General features: G+C 43.7%; 2 protein-coding genes and 1 long non-coding RNA gene across 4 annotated transcripts; 2 read left to right on the top strand and 1 right to left on the bottom strand.

The window, feature by feature from the left end:
* Positions 1–3,745: 3,745 nt before the first annotated feature.
* On the bottom strand, positions 3,746–8,245 carry metrn (meteorin, glial cell differentiation regulator). The gene is made up of 4 exons (XM_088359605.1): positions 7,949–8,245; positions 6,786–7,228; positions 5,421–5,480; positions 3,746–5,114 (listed from the first exon to the last, which is right to left on the bottom strand). The coding sequence occupies exons 1-4, from the start codon at positions 8,035–8,037 to the stop codon at positions 4,801–4,803; spliced, it is 906 nt and encodes a 301-aa protein (XP_088215731.1). The 5' UTR covers positions 8,038–8,245; the 3' UTR covers positions 3,746–4,800.
* LOC148382545 (uncharacterized) lies at positions 4,561–15,238 on the top strand. Of its 2 annotated transcripts, none has more exons than XR_015853967.1 (8): positions 4,561–5,153; positions 5,223–5,328; positions 8,552–8,602; positions 9,273–9,383; positions 10,627–10,709; positions 12,412–12,490; positions 13,459–13,640; positions 15,136–15,238. It is a non-coding gene; the product is annotated as an uncharacterized LOC148382545 (long non-coding RNA). The 2 variants fall into 2 exon arrangements; XR_015853968.1 differs by having other exon boundaries at positions 13,459–13,519; positions 15,136–15,222.
* Positions 15,239–16,708: 1,470 nt separating this feature from the next.
* stub1 (STIP1 homology and U-Box containing protein 1) lies at positions 16,709–21,058 on the top strand. The gene is made up of 8 exons (XM_088359606.1): positions 16,709–16,866; positions 17,440–17,671; positions 17,746–17,944; positions 18,037–18,202; positions 18,288–18,363; positions 18,441–18,497; positions 18,653–18,769; positions 19,478–21,058. Exons 2-8 carry the CDS (start codon positions 17,558–17,560, stop codon positions 19,601–19,603), a joined length of 855 nt encoding a protein of 284 aa, XP_088215732.1. The 5' UTR covers positions 16,709–16,866; positions 17,440–17,557; the 3' UTR covers positions 19,604–21,058.
* Positions 21,059–21,095: the final 37 nt, after the last annotated feature.

Genomic DNA, 21,095 nt, shown 5'->3' with positions numbered 1-21,095 from the left:
GGAATGGGAAGTGGGATTTTGTTGGTAATGTATTACACTCCCAGAGCCCTGGGAAAGAGTGTATGTGGTTGGGCTGGTGGTGTCGGGGGGTGCAGTTTGGGCCTGTGCCAACATAGTCACTGTGCCAAAGAGCTTGTGGGAAAATCAAAAAAAGCAGGTTGCTTCTTTGCTGACGTGCCAACAAAGACGCTGTGTCGTAATCTGTGTGAAAGAAACTTCCGTACATGTCATTAAAAAAGGCAGGAGAATTGGAATATACTTCCAACTTTATTTACAGTACATGTTTACAAAATGCTTCAACAGAACAGATAATTAAATCGGCGTAATATTTGTTATGTGGAATTGGATATAATCGGATTTTAATCTGTGTTGCTATATCAATGTAAAATATTTTTTTAATTGAATTCTTCTTTATAAAATTACTTTTTGACATTTGACATACAAATTCTAAGACTTTAAAAAATCTAAGTCTTACACATAATTTAGCATTTAGCTATTTAGTATCTCATGCTAACTCAATTCCGCCTCTGTTCTGTGTGGTTGTTGATACTTTGCGACCAGATTTGTTCTGTGACCAGCATGGTGGGGGGAGATAAAGCTTCTGTCCTGCCCAGGATGGGAAGCCATGCAGAGGAAGTACCTCGCATGGGCCGCTCGTCAAGAGGCCCTTTGTTTTACGAGGTTAATGCCTAATTGATACGGGCTTAATGAGAACAGGGCTCGCGGGCTTGCAGTGTGTGAGCCCGGGGGCCGGACAGGCCGGCCGTAATTGGAACGGACAAGCCTTGTGTGCCCCAGTGCGCCGGGAAGGGATTTATTGGAACGCAAGGAACAGCCGGAGAGAGTGGGAATGGAGAAGGAAAGGTGACAATGACGAGGAAGAATGTGGAGCCAGTGGGAATTTGGGAGGTTGGGATTGGGAATATCATGAGAACCAAGTCTGGTAGAACGGCAAGTAAATAAGTAGTAGTAGGTGTGTGGAATTATAGAGATCATTTCATCTACCGGAAGTGCAAAAAAGAGCTAATGGATAAAATTGAGGAAATTGAGGCGTGATCTTTGCCAATTAAACTCAATGTACCATCGTATCAACAAAATGCAAAACTCCTCCATGTTAACCTCAACTGCAATTTTCTCCGACACCTGTCTCTTCTTTTTTGGACAAGTTGTCTTTTTGGCTCTTGCTTTTGCATTCGACTATTCATGCAAAGAGTCCCCCCAGCTTCTCTCCAGACAAGCTTTCAGCACCCGGACTGGAGAGGCACTAAAAGGGTGGGGGGGGGGGCTGTTTGAAGGGGTCGCTTGCACTTCAGCAAACCTTGAAGAATCGGGAGTGAAAGCTATAGAGATTCTGGGTGGCTGCATGCAAAAAGAAATAATGACAAGTAAAATAATAAAAAAAAAGGACGAGAGGGGAGGTTTGGAAGGAAAGCTTGACTCAAATCAAAAGTAATTCAGAAAAGGAAAGAATCGAGGGTGAGAATAGTAAAGCCGAGGTACAGTGAGGGTGAGAAAGACAGACGGGGGAGGGATGGACCCGAGCGAGTGAGAATGAGGCTGAGGGAAGGAAGGAGGAGAGAGACCCCTCTGCTTTCCCACACTCACGCCTGTTCCCACACTGGACCTGGCTAATCCCGGTCTTAATTGGAGGAGAATTCCAGCGCACATGTTTGCTTCGGCTGAGCGAAAGGCAAAGCTGGAAAGATTGGCTGGATACTTTGGGACACATCATCTGTGCGTGTTCCAGCAAATGTAGCACTGATTTATAAAAACAAGTAGAGGATGCTGAACATTATTGAATGTGAAATCCTTTTCAATCCTTTTTTTTTTTTACGTCCACAGAAAGCAACGATTCATTTTAGAACGCAAGCATCATTATTAATTTATATTTCACAATCATTCTCACGTACTTTTCCGACACATTTCCAGTCAGTATCAGTTGACGCATTTTACCCGGAGGCTACAAAACAGGAAAGGGGAGGAGGGAGTGCAAGGAGATACTAGTAACAGAACAAAACAAGCTTGATTGGCAGTTTCGTTCCTTCCTACCTCTTTACTCACCAACAAGTCCTACAATAGGAGGTAACTTAAATCTCCACAGTCCGGGACAGTACAAAGGAACTCAAGTGACCTATCAAGAAACTTTCATCTTTTAATCCAAATTCTTGTGATTAGGGGTGTGTAGACTTTTAAGATCCACTGTAAATGCTTGTTGGGCCACCATTAGTTGAAATCTGGTTCATTGGCCACATTCAAATCTCTAAGTGGTCTTATTAGTGTTTTCTGGTTTTGTGGTCAGACCCCTCTGCTGACTCACGTCCTCCTCAGGGATGGCAGCTGTGAGGAGTTTACCCCTTCATCATTCACTCCCTTAGCCTTTCATTAACTATTTTGGCGGGAGCATTCCCCAGCACGCTTCTTTGAACCCCCACCTCCACGCCGCTCCACCATGTCCACTCTTGTCTTGATGGATTTTCGGTGCACATTTTGGAAGGGATTTCAGCCATCTGCAGGCTCTTGAGGAACAAAAGGGGCCTCCTCACTCTTCTCCCTTTACCACTTCACAGGGATAACATGGCCACGTAAACGTGCCGCTGCTTGTTTTCCATTCTGACCTCACCTCTCAACCTGGTCCTGAAATGACCACATTGAACTCGACCCCTTATTCCGAAGTGGCTCACTTAATCCATAGGAGTCAATAGAAGTCCACCTGCACAAAAATGTGCAATTTGTAGTCTAGTATATTTCATACGTGTGTTTTCCAGCGGAATAATCAGCAGATTAGATGGATGAAACACATCATCCATCACCTTCAGTTTTCCTGTAGCTTGACGGATGGAAATGATTGCATGGCCGCGTCACAGAATTCCCAGCCTGCGGTTCCAGCTGTCCGAAGGGTGTAATGGGAATCCGGGATGCCAGTGTGCTTGCGCTCAGCTGGTGGCGGCTGATCTGAGGCGGACACACTAGACTTGTCCTGTTTGGTTGCCAAGGATACAGCTGTTTATTCGTCACTATTAATCAACCATATGCTGAAACGGGACACAAGCCATTAAATTCCTTCCTTCTGTTCTGGAGAAGATGAATTGTCACATAATAGTTTAAAGATTTAGAGGGATTTAAATGGCGGGGGGGGGGCTTTTTTCAAACTTCTTCATTGTGCTTTTATTCTTCACAGTGCCATCTGCTGGATTGGGTAGGGCAGTGCCCCAATTGCCCACTGGTGAAATTACAAGGCAGTTTCTGGCCATTTTTTTCGGACTTGCCATTCAAGAAATCAGCAAGCCCGATTTCTAATCCCAAAGTGTTTTACGTCAATACGATTGCGCCACGCTGATGCGTCAGATGCACTTTTCAACTTGCCCTTAAAACTGACACACACACACACAGTCAGGATGGAACGAGCGACTGTGTGGCACCTCAGCTCAGACGTGCCTGCCACGGCGCTCGCTTCATGGCAATTTATTGCTTCCTTGCTCCTGAAAATGGCAGAGCCAGGACAACAGAATTCCAACGTCTGTTTTCCAACACACGCGCACACACACACAGGTTCACACACTCCCTAAATCTTGCTGGCCTTCTAGTTGTGTGCCTTTCGAGGTCGTATTCATGGCTACTCAAAGTGACTTATGTGTGAGAAAGGTTTAGCCTTGAGCTCAAACTGAACCTGAAACACTTTGAGCTGACTTTTTCCACCCTTCAATTCGTGTTTTGGAATGGCAATAAAATACACACACGTCAAAAGTGTTTTCTTAAAGTATATTTGAATAACACAGACTGAGAACATAAAAAAAAAAAACATATAGACAATAGTGACATATTTAGAATTTCTTATCCACATATTTACATTTGTTTGTATTCACATATACACAGCAAATGGGCACTTAAAAGTCATTTGGTACGATCTCGTCAATGATGTAGTGCACATAAGAAAACATTTGTCAACTTCCTCCGCCCATTCTTGATTTGCTTTCTCCATTTGGAAACATTTTGTCAGCAGTTTCATTGAATAAACTTATTTACATGTGATTGACAAAAACAGTCAGAATGGGACAACGCCTAATTATTTCTGCTTACAATATCGGTATGCACATATATTAAATTCTTAGCTGCACGTCTGTGCTACATATTCTTGCTTTTTATATTTCTTTTTTTTTCTTTTTTGGTTTTTTAGTGTTTGCAGCATCACGATTTGTTCCCTTTCTTTCACTCAGTGCAATTTCCTCTTTCTTCTAATCTCCTTAATACCAGCAATTGTCCGCTCATGTAACCGACTAAAACTCGTTTGACTGCCGGGAAGTATCCTGTGTCCCGGCTGAATTCATTTCCGTACATTCCCTGAGTTTCAGTGACTCTCAATGAGTCTAAATGTAATTTTTTTTTTTGTTCTGTAAAATTGTTTTCATTTATACGCTCTTCATTTTGTAGCTTATCTCAGAAATGTCTTTGTCCAATTAGATTTCAGCCTCTGTGTTGCCGTGTCAATTTAATCTGCCTTCAGAATCAATAGTGCTCCATTTGATAGAAGTGGGGCAGTATTGTTCATGTTTTTTTTTGATGGCCCATCTGGCTGAAATAATTTAACCCCTAACAAACTGCTTCTATTCTCCATGGCAACCAGGAAGCTGTCGACACAGCTCCACGAGTTGTTATTGCACTGAAATGGCTTTTAGGAAAAGACCATTTTTTTCACAGCCCCTTTTGTGTGGTTTCTCCCACAGGTTGAATGAAGCGGGCCGACCCGGCGTTCCACTCCGCCTCGGTTCTGCATGGTAGACAAGCGGCGATAAACTTTCGGGCTCAGTCTACAGGAAGTTCGCATGGAATCTGCTGGGCCGCTTTGGCGGTGGTGTAAGCCTGCAGGAAGTCCTTGTAGCGAGGGGCGCAGCCCAGCCAGGCCTCGCCAAAGTGGACCCGACCGGTGAAGAGGAAGCTGCCGGGCCCTGGTTTGACGCCGCACTGCAGAAGGGTGCGGATCTCCCCCCGGGCGGCCATGCGACCGTTGCCGATGAAGAGGGCGTACTTTTGCCGGAAGACCTTCGTGGCGCTGACCTTGATGACGGCGGCACGCAGGTTCTCATCCTCTTCCACAGTCCTGATGTTACCTCGCACCACTGTGGAGAAACAAAACACGATTGTCACCATGAGAACAGGTATAAAGTGTTGTTTTATTCTCTAAAGCCATCTTGTCTGCTCATAATCTCAATAGTTCTTCTATGTAGATTCTCAAGTCATCGCGGTCATGATCATGCACTAAAATTGCATGGAGGCAACTGGAACCGTCTTGAATTTTTATGAGCTGCCCTGGTGGAAACTCTAAAATTAGTGGTGAGTCTTTTCCTTCCTTGTCTCCTTCCTCAAGATGACTTGGTTTCAATTTGATTTTAAATCAGGGCCAAAATTCCCAATATTAGGCTTACCAAAGTCGCTGGTACACACAGCCATGAGGATCTCCGTGTCATTGCAGGGTCTGCACGCTTCTGAGGATGAAGGAGAATCGGTTAGCGAGCTCGCATAAATCTTTTAAAAAAAAAAAACACATACCGTGCATACTAATAAGGGAATCAAGATGAAAAGCACATGCTAAGGAATGTGCGCAACAAAGCTAGGGCCAACCGCTAACAGGCAGCTGCTACTTTTACAGTTGAGGCTTTATAGGTGCACAGTTCTCTCCACTGCACAACATTTACAAGCTAAACTACCCCCCCCCACCCTAAAAAAAACTTTCTGGGTGTCTGCAATCACACCTCGACAAAGCTTTCAGGGGCCAAAAGAGAGGGAGCAGGGCTGGACTTCAAAGATACAAACCACAGTCATTGTCATAAAAAAAAAAAAAAATTGAATGACTTTTACTTTAAATAGCAAAACTAAAGCCAAACCAGGGAATTTAACTGTCGGGGTGGAAAAAAAGACACATTTTAATAGTTCTTGTGGTTCACTGGAGGCCCTTATCCCACATTCTCCACAGTGAACCCCCTCTTGATAAATGAGATTCCTTCCTCTCCAGTCCCAAAGCAAACTTAATGTGATCGGCTAAGGGGGGGGGGGGCTGTCGGTCTCTGGCTGCAGACAAGTCTACCCACAGCGAGGCAGCTCAACAAAAGAGCGGAGCATCTCAGCTGGGGAGAGGCCTCTGTTACCTAGGAGACGGCAGTAATCCCAGAATGTTTCAGCAGCATGCATTCAAAGAGCTGTGGACTCTGGAGAAAGCCCCACATAGTGAGCTTTTGTAGCCCCTCCCCCCCTATTCCCTTTCTCACTCCCTACTCCCCACTTTTTCTGCTCCAAACCAACATGCCTTTAGTCTTGGGAGAGTTTGCCCACTTCCTCCTGGAAAATCCAATCAACCCACAGAGGCCTGCTCGGAATTATCAATCAGGCGTTATGAGGTTTTGGGGTTACTTTCCATCATGGCTGTTAGGTTAGACACGCGTACTTCTTGATCAAATAACAGGAGCGGAATTTTAAACAGTGTCGATCCATGTATTTGTATCTCAAATCCTCGTTTCCCATTGAAAATGCCATTAATCCGTTTCAACCTTATCTCCAAAAAGCAACCAAAATTGTATTTTAATCAGGAAAAATAATTCTAATATTGTTCTCAACTCCTCTCTGCTTATCAGTACGGCACTTGTAATCAGTCATTCTTTGCAAGAGGAGAAAGAATCTATGACTGATTTCGATGATATTATATATTGTTTGTCGTGTTCAATTTGTTCCTTAGCATGGCAAAATACTGTATGTGCTATTTAGCACTAGCATTAGCGTTCACTTGAACAACTCACCAACAGTACTGATCTGGTTGGAGTCAAGTGACAGTCGGGCAGTCCAGTCCCCCCTCAGCTCATATCGGAAGGACGCGATACGCCGGCTGATGTCTTGGTGAGGCGTCGCTTGCATAAAGAGAGCCACCTTCTCCCCTGGCTGGCGGTTGAAGCAGCGCACCCTCGGCGGCGGAGACGACTCGGGCCGGTCCCCGACCAGCAGCTCCAGCACACCGTCCCTCTCCAGGTAGAGTTGGGCACCGTGGAAATGCTCTGAGGGCTTGACGCAGGCCGTGATGAGGCCCGAGCTGCCGCCCGCCCCGCCCCCGGGGCCTACCGCCACCGAGGGCAAGCGGGGGGATAACGTGAGGCGAAGGGCTCCTTTGGGGTACAGCCAGTCCAGGGTGCCCTCGGAGCAGTGGAGGGAGATCTGCTCCACGCTGCCTTGCTGCTGGGACAAACCACTGAAAAGAAGAAACAGGAAAATTATTTAACCAGGAAATCTGTCAACAATTTTAAATCAAAGCTTCAAACTCAGAACAGCAAAACTGTGAGACGAAAATGCCAACCACTATCATACCGTGCTGTCACTTAAAATTCTCAATTTTAACTGTGACATATTAATTGGATCGCTAAGGTCCGAGGTGAGATTCAAACCCAAAACTGCGAGACAGAAATGCTAACCGCTATGCAGCCCATTAAAATACAAATTCAAACTATAAAGTTAAATTTTTGTCCACCTGATATATTTTATATCATTTAATTTTTTTTTCTTCTTCAAGCTGTCCAACTGAAGTCACCACGTGTTCCTTCATTAACTTGACAGGATTCTTAATTAAGAACTACTGAGGCCGCCTGTTGGCAAGTTTGCGAATCACAACCCTGCTCTCCACATACAACCCCTCCCCCCCTTCCAGAATATAACAGTTGGAATATTATTCCTAGTCCAGCAGTGCATGAAGACTGCATGCTCGCAAATTAATCCCCTCAGTCTCCTGTGTGTCTGGACCCCTCCTGTCGTCAAACCCCTCCACCACCATGAGGATTTAAAAACATGTAGATGGCCCTTAATGGCCGACACGTCTCAACTTGTTGCGGTCAGACAAGCACTGTCTTGCAACATTTAAACCAACCACCTGCAGCACCGATTCCAAAATAATAATTCAGACTAAATGAATACTTGCCTCCCTCTCCAGCTACACTGATCCTCCGAATAGTTGCACAGGGTTGCGTGGAATAAAATCCAAATGGTGTAAATTCCCAAAAGATGCATCCTCAAATATAGCTGATGCAAACTTGAAAACAAACTATATCAAATAATCCAAATAAGAGCTCCTTTATAAAACCAATCTAATGTTATCTGATTTTACAGCCATAGTGTTGCATCCTCTTCAGATAAGAGAACTTGTCTCCTAACCGACCGACCCGCCTGTCTGTCTGCGCCACACTGAGTCAAGCTCCAAAGTTTATTCCCCCCTAAAGAAACTTCAGCCACCAATCAGAAGCGGAGGCAGGAAACTTTAAACCACTCTCACAAGTGGGAGGGCGAAGGGTGGAGTTTGGAGGTGGGGCACTCATGAGGACCAGGGGGTGATATGGTGTGACCTGAAGAAGGAGTGCACAATTCTCCATTGTGTTGACCCCCACACTGCATATACAGCAAAGTGAAACAATGTCTTCCTCCCTCTCCCCCAACTCTACGTAAATGTAGTTTAAAATATTTGATCTCAATTTGTGTTAAGTGATGCCTGATGATAAACATTTCTAATTGCTAATCTTATTTTCAGATAAGCGTCGGTGATAGGTGGTCCGGTGAACCCCCCCGCCTTCATGCCGAGGTATTTAGAAGCAAATGAAATATTCTTTTGTCCACCTCCATCCATTTCGCCGACTTAGTGACTTTTGGGTGTGCGTGATCAAAGTCAAGGCCCGTTGATGGAGTTATGACAAGGCCGCTGGGCTGGCACAAAGGCTCATGTGCAGAAATCCAACTGCTTTATTGTCTCCAGCGGGATGGAGCTTTGTGTTTCAAAGCCCACCATAGATGGGGGGGCTGCAAAAATGAATCCATTAATGTCAAAACTCGGTGATGGACTACACTGGGATGTCAAGTGGATTGACCAACCTGACCGAATTTATCAATATAGCTCAAATATAGACATCGTATAGAAAAAAAAAAATGATCTGGACATTTTATGAACAGAAACGATTTTCATTATCTATCAGTATCGAATAAAATGTTAGTTTAGGTGTCTTTTCCACGAAAACAATGCTGCTTTTGATGGCACACCGAATTCCCAACATGGTCTCACCTGCACGCCAATGTCTTCAAACAGCGTCGCTGTACGCATACGAGAGTTGCCGTTCAAGTGTGAGACGTTTGTGTATTTGCTCAGTGTTCTGTATTCCAGTGTGTGTTTGTGCGAGTGCAAACATGGGGAGGATGTAGTAACAGTGTGGTGTCAACAGTGTTTATGGGACCTTGACATGTGTGTAACTTTCCCTTAGCACTTCCTCATGCTGAAACATTTCCCAAAGAATCGTTGTGGGAAGTTTTGCTGTGGGGTGGCTCGCGGGACACGTACGTCGAACCCCCCCCACCCCACCCCCTTGAATCAGGTACCAAAAATTGTTTTCATCATTTGTATAATATATGTTGCTTAATGTAATTGTTTTCCAGGAATTGGTTTATTGAAATTTATTTATTTGATTTTAAACTTTTATTCACTGATCTCGACGATTTTTAATATAAATTTTTCAAATATATTTTTTATATACACATACCAAAAAATTCAAATAATCATCAATTGATAAAAACTGATTTTATTCATTTTATTTACATGTAATTTGTGAATTAGTAATAACATTCATTTTGACTCAAATAAATTCGGTTTATTAGAAATATATTTTTTGTCATTATTGTGAAACTAGACTGGCCTTCCCTGCTTTAAAAATAATTTGTGGCCCTTGAACTCCTTTGTTCTTGAATCAGGCACCAAAAATGGTTTTCAACATTTGTATAATATATGTTGCTTAATGTAATCGTTTTCCAGGAATTGGTTTATTAAAATGTATTTATTTGATTTATTTTAAGCTTTTATTCACTGATCTCGATGATTTTTAATATAAATAGGTCATTTTTTAAAACTTTTTTTTATATACACATACCAAAAAAATTCAAATAATCATCAATTGATGAAAACTGATTTTATTCATTTTATTTACATGTAATTTGTGAATTAGTAATAACATTCATTATGACTCAAATAAATTAGGTTTATTAGAAATATATTTTTTGTCATTATTGTGAAACTAGACTAGCCTTGCCTGCTTTAAAAATAATTTCTCAAAATTTGATGCTGGTATTGAGAATTTCATTCAACGATGCAAAGTGAATATTCAAGTTAGGTGCATCACAAGGCTTGACTGTCTCGAATTCAAGTGGATTCTTGTGCAAGATTTCAATACGCCCAAGTTGAACTTGCATCATTTGAAAAAGCGTTCAATGCAAACTTGAGCATTTCCCATGACTGTTGGCTCGCTTCCCATGGCACATCAGCGCTAATCCGTCTGATCTGGCCTGGCTCCTGTTTGTTTTCCAGCACTAAGTCATCTATCTATCTGCTGGTAATGAGATCTTGTCGCACCACGCCGATAATCAGCATTCCTGCACTTTGCTGGCAAACCTTGACTGCTTTTTTTGCATGTTTTTGTTTGATTTGCTCGCTTTGGTCATGGGAAAGCCAATGAAGGTTTTTACATGACCTTGTCATTTTTTTTTGAATGAATGAAAAGCCCATTATGTTCTAGCCTCCTAAAAAACATCTGTGTGTTTTAAATCAGTTTCTATTCCACTTTCCAGAAATTGAACAAACATTGTGCTGCAGCCTGCCTGGAAGCCTCAGTTTATCTCAGATCCACGCAGAGGATAAAGAATATATGACTGTGAGTACTATTAGCCATAGCAGGAAGTCAGATTTTTATTGTTTTATTTATTTTGTCTCACCCCAGTAACTTGGGACTTGCTTGCAACTTGAAGGCTAAGACTTATGATTTACTCCCACCTCTGATTTTTACTCCCAAGCACCCCCCATCGTGAGAGTCACATGTGAAAAATGACACCTACTTTCTCATTGCGCTTTCTCAGGATCTTGATGCGCGTTTGTTTGTTTGACAGTAAATTTCTTTTTTTTGGGGAGGGGGGGGGAGTACAAGTCAGCAGATAAACAGAAAGCCCGGATGGCAAACGCAGCTGGAAACGCACAGAGACGCCATGAGAACGCCCCCTAATGCTTTTCCAAACATGTAATAGATCACTTAGCTTCACTGTCACAATACTCGCATGTCACCCTGGTGTGCTTTTTATCTTCTCCACCTTCAAATATCCGATTTTTGAATCATTGTGGTAAATGTAATGTAATCAATTTTAATTTACTCATTTAATCCTATTCATCATTGTAGTACCGAATATTTCAGTCTCTTGAAAACCACTTTTCCGTTCGTGGCCTGCGCTGCTCTACCCTTTGACATTTTTCCCCACTTTACGCATCCGTCAGCTCTATATATAACCTAATTATAGCGTCTGGGTTCAGAGGTCACAGCTGTGTGCCCCCGGGGACAGTCCATTTGTTGAGTGAAGGGATGAGGCAGGCCGCAGGTGTCCAAAATGAACACAAGAGGCTCTTCATTTAAAAACAAGCCCAAAAAAATTATTCTGCATATTACAAATATGCTAAGTAAGCGTTTCTGTAGTTTTGGTGAAAGATTATCCTGAACATCTTCATATCGTTATCGACTTCTCCTTTCTTTGTTTCATTTTGGAGGGAAACCCGCTTGCGCTTTCACTTCCCGTTCACGGCTCTCATTGGAAACGTCGACTCCCCATCCCGAGTTTTGGAATCCAGCTGAGTGTATTGTTATCTGCAGGCCGGCCTCAGGCCTGCCGGGGGTCTCGATAGAGGCTGTTGTTTGAGCCCAGCTGGGTGTGGTGGGGGGTCAGACAGAGGTTCACCACTGTCTGCAAAGTCTTTAGCTTTTTAGAGAGGCCACCCTTCCCCCGCCACTGCTTCTAATTGGCCGGATCAATTTGGAGGGAAACTTAACTCAAGACGCAGGGTCCCTCTAAAAATTGACAATGGCTCGTCTAAGTGCTTTGCATATGTCCACAAGGAAGACAGATGTTGGCGTTGCCCACCACGTCCACATTTGAATAGGGCGTTATCGAAGCACAATGGCGAAGACGACAAAAGCTCGGAATTTTGGCGCTCAGGCCAGATGCATCATTTTGGCGGGCAAAATCGGTCCTTAAATTGGTCCCATTGCGACTTGATTATTTAAAACTTCAGTCATCTTCATTTTTAGTGATTGTGTAATCTATTTGTGTTTAAATCCCACCCCGTAGTTAAATCACATTTTATTTATCTGACGGGTGCACACTGTCTTATCCAAAAAAGGCTTCTATTCCCTTTTGGGGAATTTAATAGCACACCATTATGAAACAATGTCAGCTTCCAAGAGCATTTTTTTTTTTTTATGCTGACCTGGACTCATTTAAGTGTAGACAAATTTCACCCTTGCACACTCAAAGTGCAACAAACTGCAAAAGCCCAAAAGAATGCATACTCAGTTTTTCCTCCTTTTGTTGCAGGACTATTCTTCCTCTCCTCCTCCTCATCCTCCTCACAATTGAGTGCGGTCAGCGAAGGTCATCCTGGGCCGTGCACAATGTAATTAGCCTTCCTGCACACATGCACAAACAGACTTGGAACGAAACTTTAAGACCCCCCTCCTTCAACAAGACCCTGCACTGACAATGGACACATGCCAATGCGCTGACCTATGAGGGCCCATTAGGGACATATTTCAGAATTACATCTCACACACACACACTACTAAAATGCTCTCACACACTACTGAACTACCAAATTTAGTAGTGTGTGTCCATGTGTGTAATGCTGAATTATATCCCTGATGGCCCCTCATACTAACCTTGACTTCATCCCTCCTGTTCTAACATTACACACAGTCGGGTCACATTTCATGCGGCAAAAATTGATAAAGAACTCGACAGCTGCTCAATCTCACCATTTTCCTGTGGAGAATGCGGACGGCGGTCGGCGTGACGCTCGCCGCCGTCCCCGTGGGTTGAATTTCATTTTCGAGACGTCATAAAATTATACGACTCTGAAATTCGCCTCGTGAAACAATGCACGTCGTGAAATTACTTTTACGACCACAGCATAAACAATGTATCCATCCTCTATCTATCCATCGAGCTAGCTAGTTAGCATCGTGACTATATAACTTATTAATATTACACGATTGGAATTGAAAGTAGCAACTAGAAATAACACAATGACTCTAATGCTTTTTAAAAAGTAATTTGGGAGGATTTTGAGAGTGAAAATAAGAAGATTAAAGTTGGTCATAATGGTCCTTCAGATGATAATTCACCTTTCAATGGACGCTGGCTGTGAGCGTAATTGCACACCGAACATGAATGTGAAGCCTCCGTTTTATGTCGCGCTATCTTTCATCAGCGCCATTCAGTCTACTTTGGTGACCTAAACCACATCCCAAAGCCCCCACCCCGCCTCTCCCCGGCGTTCTCTTTGCTTTATTACCACCTGCACCTCCAAACAAAACAAAAAAATCACCCGCGGCTCATCATTGTTACCTGTCTTTTTTTTTTTAGGTGTATCCACTGGTGCTTCCATTGTTAAAAGAAAATGGGGAGCCCTGGGGTGACTCGACTGGTGAGTTCCCCCCCCACCTGTCTCTTTCTTCAGGGGTATCAGTTCACTCGTCCCTCAGGGTGCATTGGTGTTTGGCGGCAACGTTCTCATGCAGGCAGGTGGATTTGAAAGCTTCCAACAGGTGTGCACGACAAGTATACACACACCTAATATATCTCGATACAAACCGGATAACATTATATTATTCAGTTGTGTTTCACTTTAGTGCGAAGGAAAAGCGGATGCAAAAAGGAACAGAATAATTGGAGCATGGAGGATTGTCCCGAATGACGCTGACACATTCATGCGTGCACACACACACATTCGGTCTGGCGGATTTTGGGCCTATCTGCACATGTATGCAGGCTAATCAGGGCCTCTTCACCGACAGAAAGCAAAGGGTCACTCGGGGTGAGATGTTTGTGATGGAAATTTGGACGGCAGGCGTAGGAAAACAAAGCTTGTAGACAGGACGTTCCGACATACTTTAATCATGACATAACGCATCTCGGTTTTGGGGGGAAACGCGTCCCTTGATCGGGATAGTTCCTGGTGTTAATGATAACGTGAGGCAAAGTTAGCTGATCGTAGTTATAAGAGAAGGTTTCAAATTTCATTTCGGGAGGGTAAGTGCAGTCTATGTCGAGGCGAGTGCATCGATTGGAACCTCCATGCTACAAGGAGGAATCACAGAAGGAAACTTTTTAATGGTGCTTCGATTGAGCGGCTCTGAAAGCGCCACCTTTGACCTGCCGGCCCCCGCCAGTCCTCCAGACCCCCCAAAATCCCTGAACCATTGCGACTCCTCCTCTCCTTCAGGGTTCGGTGCTTGTTATTGGTCATTAGTCAAACCCCTCGCGCTGATCTGATTACTGTCCAATTTGGAATCTGACGACAACACACTTCCAGGTTGAAGACGAGCCGTATTCAGTGAGGTTGAGTTTGAGAATTTGATGACTTTGTAAAGACGTACCACATGATACATCCAAAAAGTTAGAATTCCATACATGTCACGTCTCGGCATGCTCACACAATTAGCCCCAAGCTCATTATGCATGTCTTTGGCTGGGGGGGGTTGGTGACCCTGAGAGCATGACCCAAGGGGACATTCGGGAGTTAAAGGGGCAGGGAGTGAAGGGGGGGGGCAACAGTGCGGTGGTCCAAGAGAGGGGGCAAAGTAACTTCTGGGTGCCCCTGCTGATTGCATTCACAACTTTCAAGATTCCTCATAGATTGTGCAAATGTTAAAGAAGTGTTATTCAAGTGAGCCTACAACCATAGAAGTTAAGATTTTTTTTTAAAGAGAAGTGAAAAATGGGATGAGAACTTTCCCCAGCAGAAGTCAGTCACAAGAGGTTTGATTTCCCTCCAAAATTTTACCTCCATTGTGGACGAGTCCCCCTCCTCCACCGCATGCCAGTCAAACCACAACAGCAGCCGCCATCCAGCCCCCAAGCCGCCACATATCAATCCACGCTGTGTGGGTGTGTGTTTTACGAAGGTGCTGTGCATGTGTGTGTGTTGTCTCCCCCCCCCTCGAGGGCTGTGGAGGGTTTTTGTAAAAACAAAGCAGCTTTTTCAAAACAAACAAAGCTTTTTAAATGGAAGTCATTGTGTGTTTGTTTTTTTTTTTACAGGTTACATGCAAGTGATCCAGTCAACTTGCTGGAGAGGAGCTGCAATCAAGGTGTGTGTGACTTTTGCAACACTTCTCCATTTTTGTCAGGAAGGGAAACAGATAAGGAAATATAACTCATGATAAACAGTGAAATAACACATTTTTCTGTTTTAATTATTTTAAATTTTCCTTTTCTGTTTGTATGCAAATGTCCTCTCCTGCCATGTTAAGGGCGGTTGCAAACTTTGTGAGCAGGTGTTAAACATTTGCATTTTTTTTTTTTACACATTTATCCAAAAGGTAAACAGATTGCCCCGTGCCGCTCGTGTTGTGGGTAAAACAATGGAGGCTAATTAGCGGAACCACGCGCGCTTTCTGAATCACCACTGTTTCCTCAACTTGCATCATTATTTTACGTCGGCGTTCATCCTGCATTCAACCACTTTTGCAAAGAGTCTATGAGCCTCTTCCTCTGTCAAAATGAGCAAACCCGCTCGGCAAAGGGCCGGCCATATAGATGAATGGTGCTTTTGTTTTGCCCATTTGAACCTGAGAAGACTGTGTTCATCCTTTTTGGCTTGTCAGGCGCTTTTTTTTTGGCACCCTAACCAAACGGGAAAGCGACTACGGCTCACATAGGGAGAATCAATCAGGAAGTGGCTGCCTTTGAGCTGTGCCAGAGGAGCTGGGCAACTTCCTCATCTTGTTGCCAAGGTGACGGGAAGCTCAGCCAGCTGGTGCAGCGGGTTTGAAGGGAGTGGAGCGGCAACGGCGGTTGGGACAGAAGACACAATGACGACCGGTTTAAATGTAAACACTTGAAACGACTTTGAATTCCTTCTCAATGCTGCCAATCTATTACGATGACCTTGTAGCCAAACATTTAGCATCCCTGTGCTAGTGGTCCTAGGTTGGGTCGGACTTCTGTGGGATCAGACTGCCGTAAATGAGTAAACACAGCTGGGGGGACACACAGCAGTGGTGCATGTACCCCGACACCCCCCGCCTTTACTCCACTCATTTATTTCCCAGTGTGTTTGCTTTAGGGATGTGCACTAATCTTCACTCAAGCCTTTGCAGAGGCTTCGCAACCTGGGATAAAAGTGACAATCACTAGCTTGCTAAGTCACCCCAGGCTAAATCGGAATTTTCTTTATATTATAAAGGCCCATAGAGGGCACAGGGGGTCATCTATAGATTGATGTGTGTTGGCTGCATTTTCTTCATGGGTGGGATGCCCCTAGAAAAAATAATATTACTGATGTGACTTGATGCGACTTTAATATCATTGCACAGGATCTTAAGCCATAATAATAGGAACAAGTCAGAACCTATTAATTAAATAATGAACTAAGATACCACTGTGGACAAGTGGTAAAGGATCTTCCTCATCTAATCCTAAAACCAAATTGATTTGTAATATAGATTAGTGTAGAACGCCCTCTTTTGGTTTTACTCTGTACTGCACCTTTTGAAATATGCTCAGGTTTTTTGTGTGGAATATTATATGGTTTTTCTCTTTTAATACAGTATACTGATAGATACACGCAAAAGATGGACTTTAATTAATGAAAGGTCATCTAATTAATCAAACCAGCGTATAAAGTGCCCATTGCGGCTTCCGTCGCGTGACGTCACCAGAACAACAACCTGTCATGATTGCTCACTAGAGAGAAATTTAATCCAGAAACATTGTAAAACCAATATTTATTTTTAAAAAACAGTTTGAATGTGAGCCGTCTCTCGATAGGTGAGCAATTTAACAACCGCTATTCAACACGAGTAAACTGAACTGCTGCCGTCGCCATGACATAAATAAAAGCCACCGAGCGTTCGAGCTAATTTAGCGTTGTTGTTAGCTTAATGCTAATCGGGTTTTTAACGACCCGCTGTTGTTTTTGGATGACTGGCTTTGACCAACTGTGGTTGAATTAACAGTTAATTGTCTGCAGTGTTAATATCATTGCTTCGTCTATTATGCGTCGCCAAGTGAATTGTCACGATAGCATTGTGCTAGGTGGCTAACCAGCGAGCGTCCATTACTCAGCGTAAAGTCAACGCTTTGATAAACGGACGCAAGTGGCAACCTTTCCACTTGCTCCGTGTGTGTTTTAAACTTGAAAGTGTTTTGTTTTCTCCATATATTCCTGACGTCCGTCTCACGAAGAGTTAACACGTCGGTTGTCCTCGCCCCGCTGTCTTTAATGCCTGTCAGTCAGCGAAATAACCCCAAAAAATCCGCTTTGTTGCCTGTTTGCAAAAAGGACACGCATTGCAGTTGCATTGCGGGAACTAACCCACATGCTGTCTTTGGGGTGGACAGTGTTGGAGATCCAGGCGGGGACAGGGCCTTTTTGAGCCTGTCGGTTGAGCCAGCCGAAGAGACGGGGAACAGGATTGGGAAGCAGGGCGAGGCGGGCCCCGCGGAGCCGGTGGAGAAGATGGCCGGCAGCCCGGAGAAGAGTTCCACCGCGCAGGAGCTAAAGGAGCAGGGGAACCGCCTGTTCCTCTGCCGCAAGTATCAGGAGGCTGCGACATGCTACAGCAAGGCCATTGTGAGTAAATCCTCTTGTCATGAACACATATGTTCCTTCTATGTGTAACGCTGGTGTGATGTCCTGCCTTCCAGAACCGTAACCCCTCCGTGGCAGTGTACTACACTAACCGAGCCCTTTGCCACGTGAAGCTGCAGCAGCATGACAAAGCTCTAGCCGACTGTAAGCACGCTCTGGAGCTGGATACCCAGTCGGTCAAGGCCCACTTTTTCCTGGGCCAGTGTCACCTGGAGCTGGAGAACTACGACGAAGCCATCGGGAACCTGCAGAAAGGTCCGAATAAACTCAGCAGTGGAAAAACAATAAATCACAAATGTCTTTAAAATGTGGTTTAAAAATGTGCTGTTTATTTTCGTTTTTTGTAGCATACAATCTGGCAAAGGAACAGAGGTTGAATTTTGGTGATGACATCCCCGGCGCCTTGCGGATCGCCAAGAAGAAGCGTTGGAACAGCATCGAGGAGAAGCGCATCAACCAGGAGAACGCGCTTCACGCCTACTTGAGCAAACTCATACTTGCAGAGAAGGAGCGGTGAGGGCGGCTTGTGAGCAGTCGTGGGGTTTTTTTTTTTTTCCTTTCTTCAACAGATGACTAATGCTATCACGTTGTACCGCAGACAACTTGAAGACTACAAAGAAAAGCAGGATGACGATCACATTGGTGGTGATGTGGCCAAGATTGCATCCAAACATGTACGTTTGTATAATTTGGTGACCTTCTTTTCCGTGATACATTTTAATAATTACTTCCTAATCTATGACCCAATCAGGACAAGTACTTAATGGACATGGATGAGTTGTTCTCACAGGTGGATGAAAAGAGAAAAGTGAGTAGCAAAGCAATCATGACACTTTTTTTTTTGGTTAATGATAATTGAAATTTAAAGGCTGCAGTCACTAAGGGCCTTTTTGTGCATATTAAAATTTCACAAAGTCTTTTTTTGAGTGAGTCTCAAGCACTGCCCGCATCCTGTCCCAACAGAAACGGGAGATTCCCGACTATCTGTGCGGAAAGATCAGTTTTGAGTTAATGAGGGAGCCGTGCATCACACCGAGTGGGATCACCTATGACCGCAAAGACATTGAAGAACATCTCCAGGTACTAAATACACTCACTTAGCAGGGGACTAGCCTGACCAAATGTTAAACAAGTCATCTAAATAGCTTTCTGGTCAAAGTTGTGACCTGTTAGTGATTTGTTGCTTTAAAAGGAAACACAATTCAACATAGCAGTTATTAAGAAACCTGTAGGCAAATCTTAAACATCAAACAGTGGAGCATTGATTTGCCCCAACTTCAAAGTTTTTAAGTTACAACCCGTTGCTTGGTTGAGCTAATTTAATGTGAGTGCATCGATAATCAAAGAAATTAATTTCTTTGGTGTTTGAATGAAATGTCTTGTTTTCAATACTGTCAAGTAAGTTCATATCTTAAAATGACCTTTTGAATCCAGCTGCATCATATTGAATCAAATCGTAATTTGACTCGATTGAATCGTCGCGCTTGAAAATCTACCGTTCTTGTATTGGTGCGCATGTATCGAGATATGTATCAAAAATAATCTTTCAAGAAGCTCTGTTTGCAATTTTTTGCAACCGCTTGCATAATGTTAGAAGCCTTGGCAGAATACCAACATTCTCTGAGTGCAAACTCTCCCGGCTCAGTGAGATACGAGCTTCATAAGACACTCGGCATATGGTTGGTCCCGAAAGCAAAATGGGGAAAAGGGAAGAAAAAAAAATCTCGCGAGTAGAACACAAATGTGGTAGTTTTGCGGCAATTTCAACATCCCGTTTTAACCCTTCAGCGAGTGGGCCATTTCGACCCGGTCACTCGAAGCCCCTTGACCCAGGACCAGCTGATCCCCAACCTGGCCATGAAGGAAGTCATCGATGCCTTTATCCAGGAGAACGGATGGGTGGAGGACTACTAGATGGATCCCGTCTCCCTTTTTTTGTCCGTCTGGAGTTTATGCGAGACTGTAGAGAAGATGTGGCGCCTTGCCTGGATGTGAACTGTCACAATTTGGCAGCGGGAAGCCGACGTGGACCTCGTAACCCGTCCCGTTCTCTTTGCGTCCCAAATGTGTGAGGCTGTGTTTGTGGCCTGCTACTCCCTTTAACGTTGTCTACTTCAGTTTACTTTTTCGCTCCCCAATGTATGGTCGCTCTCAGGTCTCTTCCCTCTACTTTTATCCATTTTTATCTCCAGTGCCACAATCACCGAATGCTGAACGCTCCCGTGTCGGTCACGTGACTGTCAAAAGAAAACAAATCAGAATTATTCATTCTTAACACTTTGACCTGAAATGGTAACTATGCCAAAAAAAAAAAATCATTATATGTGACCACTTTGTTATGCAAGTTTACACAATGTCATTGGGGAGCGGTGGTTAAAAAAAAAACGGTGGCAAAAAAAAAGATACTCCAAGTTAAACTGTGTTTATCAGTTGTCAGCTCCACCTGTAGGTGGCGCCACAATCCCTCACCCCAAGCTGTGTGCGTTGACATTTTTAGTGAGTTCTTGTCGCATCATGCATGTGAGCATTTATTCCATATCCATCTTATGAACTGTGTACTCGTATCCTCTTTGTCCTCTTGAGTAGGACTTCTTTGGTGTACCAGAACACGTTACTAGTGAGGTGAATTTCACACCAATTGCACGCTACAAGATCTTGACAAGAATAATTTGTTATATTTCTCTTCACCTCATGCTCATTTTTGCGTCACTAGTAACATGTAATTGTCCCACTTGTATACTGAAGTTGTTTTATTAATTAAAGCAAAGAGTGTAGGAGTACATGGACCATAAGATGGATATTAAGGCTTGCGAGCCACTTAAGTGCAGACAATTGAGATGAATGTATGCATTCTGTGTTTAGCGCTAAAAAACCTCTTTCAACAGGACACTTTTTGAAATCAGAGCAGCGTTCACATTGCTGCATATTCCTTAATGTCAGCTGAGGTTGACACATACACGAGCTTTAAACGGCATGGTTTGTCACTTGTGCCGTGAAATCTCCCCCGAAGTGACTGCTCTCTTTACTACAAACACAAAAAAGCATTTGATTTGCTCGTCATTGCTGTTCATTTGAAGCGTCTCCTTGACGGCTCGCAAAAACAATCAATTGGGAGCGAATCCATACGCCTAAAATTTCCGTGTCATCCTCCAATTTGTTGAAAATGCTGGAAGCGCATCGTCTGTCATGCATACTTCCGTTTTCCCGGAGGTTCTGTTACAGTTCTTTGAGTTGACGGAATTTCTAGCCCGGTGGCTCTCAGAAGGTGTAAAGAATTAGCTTGTCTTAGTTTTCGACAAAATATGGTTCTTTGATTCTCTTGACGTATTTCAGCTTCAAAGTGTATTAAATGTAGATATGTTGATAACACGAAGGTCCTGTTTTTCTTTTTAATGCGGTATTGGAC

This window comes from Syngnathus floridae, chromosome 18 (genome assembly GCF_059516105.1).
Source record: "Syngnathus floridae isolate MCC-2025c chromosome 18, RoL_Sflo_1.0, whole genome shotgun sequence".
In the NCBI taxonomy this organism is placed as follows: Eukaryota; Metazoa; Chordata; class Actinopteri; order Syngnathiformes; family Syngnathidae; genus Syngnathus; species Syngnathus floridae.
Note: the sequence above shows the minus strand (reverse complement) of the source record. Positions and strands in the feature narration are given on the sequence as shown.

Excerpts from the sequence above, each read along its gene's own strand:
- metrn (XM_088359605.1), bottom strand. The coding sequence starts at position 8,037 with ATGCATCTTTTGGGAATTTACACCATTTGGATTTTATTCCACGCAACC. Across the intron at positions 7,229-7,948 it reads CAGTGTAGCTGGAGAGGGAG|TGGTTTGTCCCAGCAGCAAG; the intron begins GCAAGTATTCAT and ends TCTTCTTTTCAG. Across the intron at positions 5,115-5,420 it reads TGTGTGTACCAGCGACTTTG|TGGTGCGAGGTAACATCAGG; the intron begins GTAAGCCTAATA and ends GTTTCTCCACAG.
- stub1 (XM_088359606.1), top strand. The coding sequence starts at position 17,558 with ATGGCCGGCAGCCCGGAGAAGAGTTCCACCGCGCAGGAGCTAAAGGAG. Across the intron at positions 18,498-18,652 it reads AGGTGGATGAAAAGAGAAAA|AAACGGGAGATTCCCGACTA; the intron begins GTGAGTAGCAAA and ends CTGTCCCAACAG. Across the intron at positions 18,770-19,477 it reads ACATTGAAGAACATCTCCAG|CGAGTGGGCCATTTCGACCC; the intron begins GTACTAAATACA and ends TTAACCCTTCAG.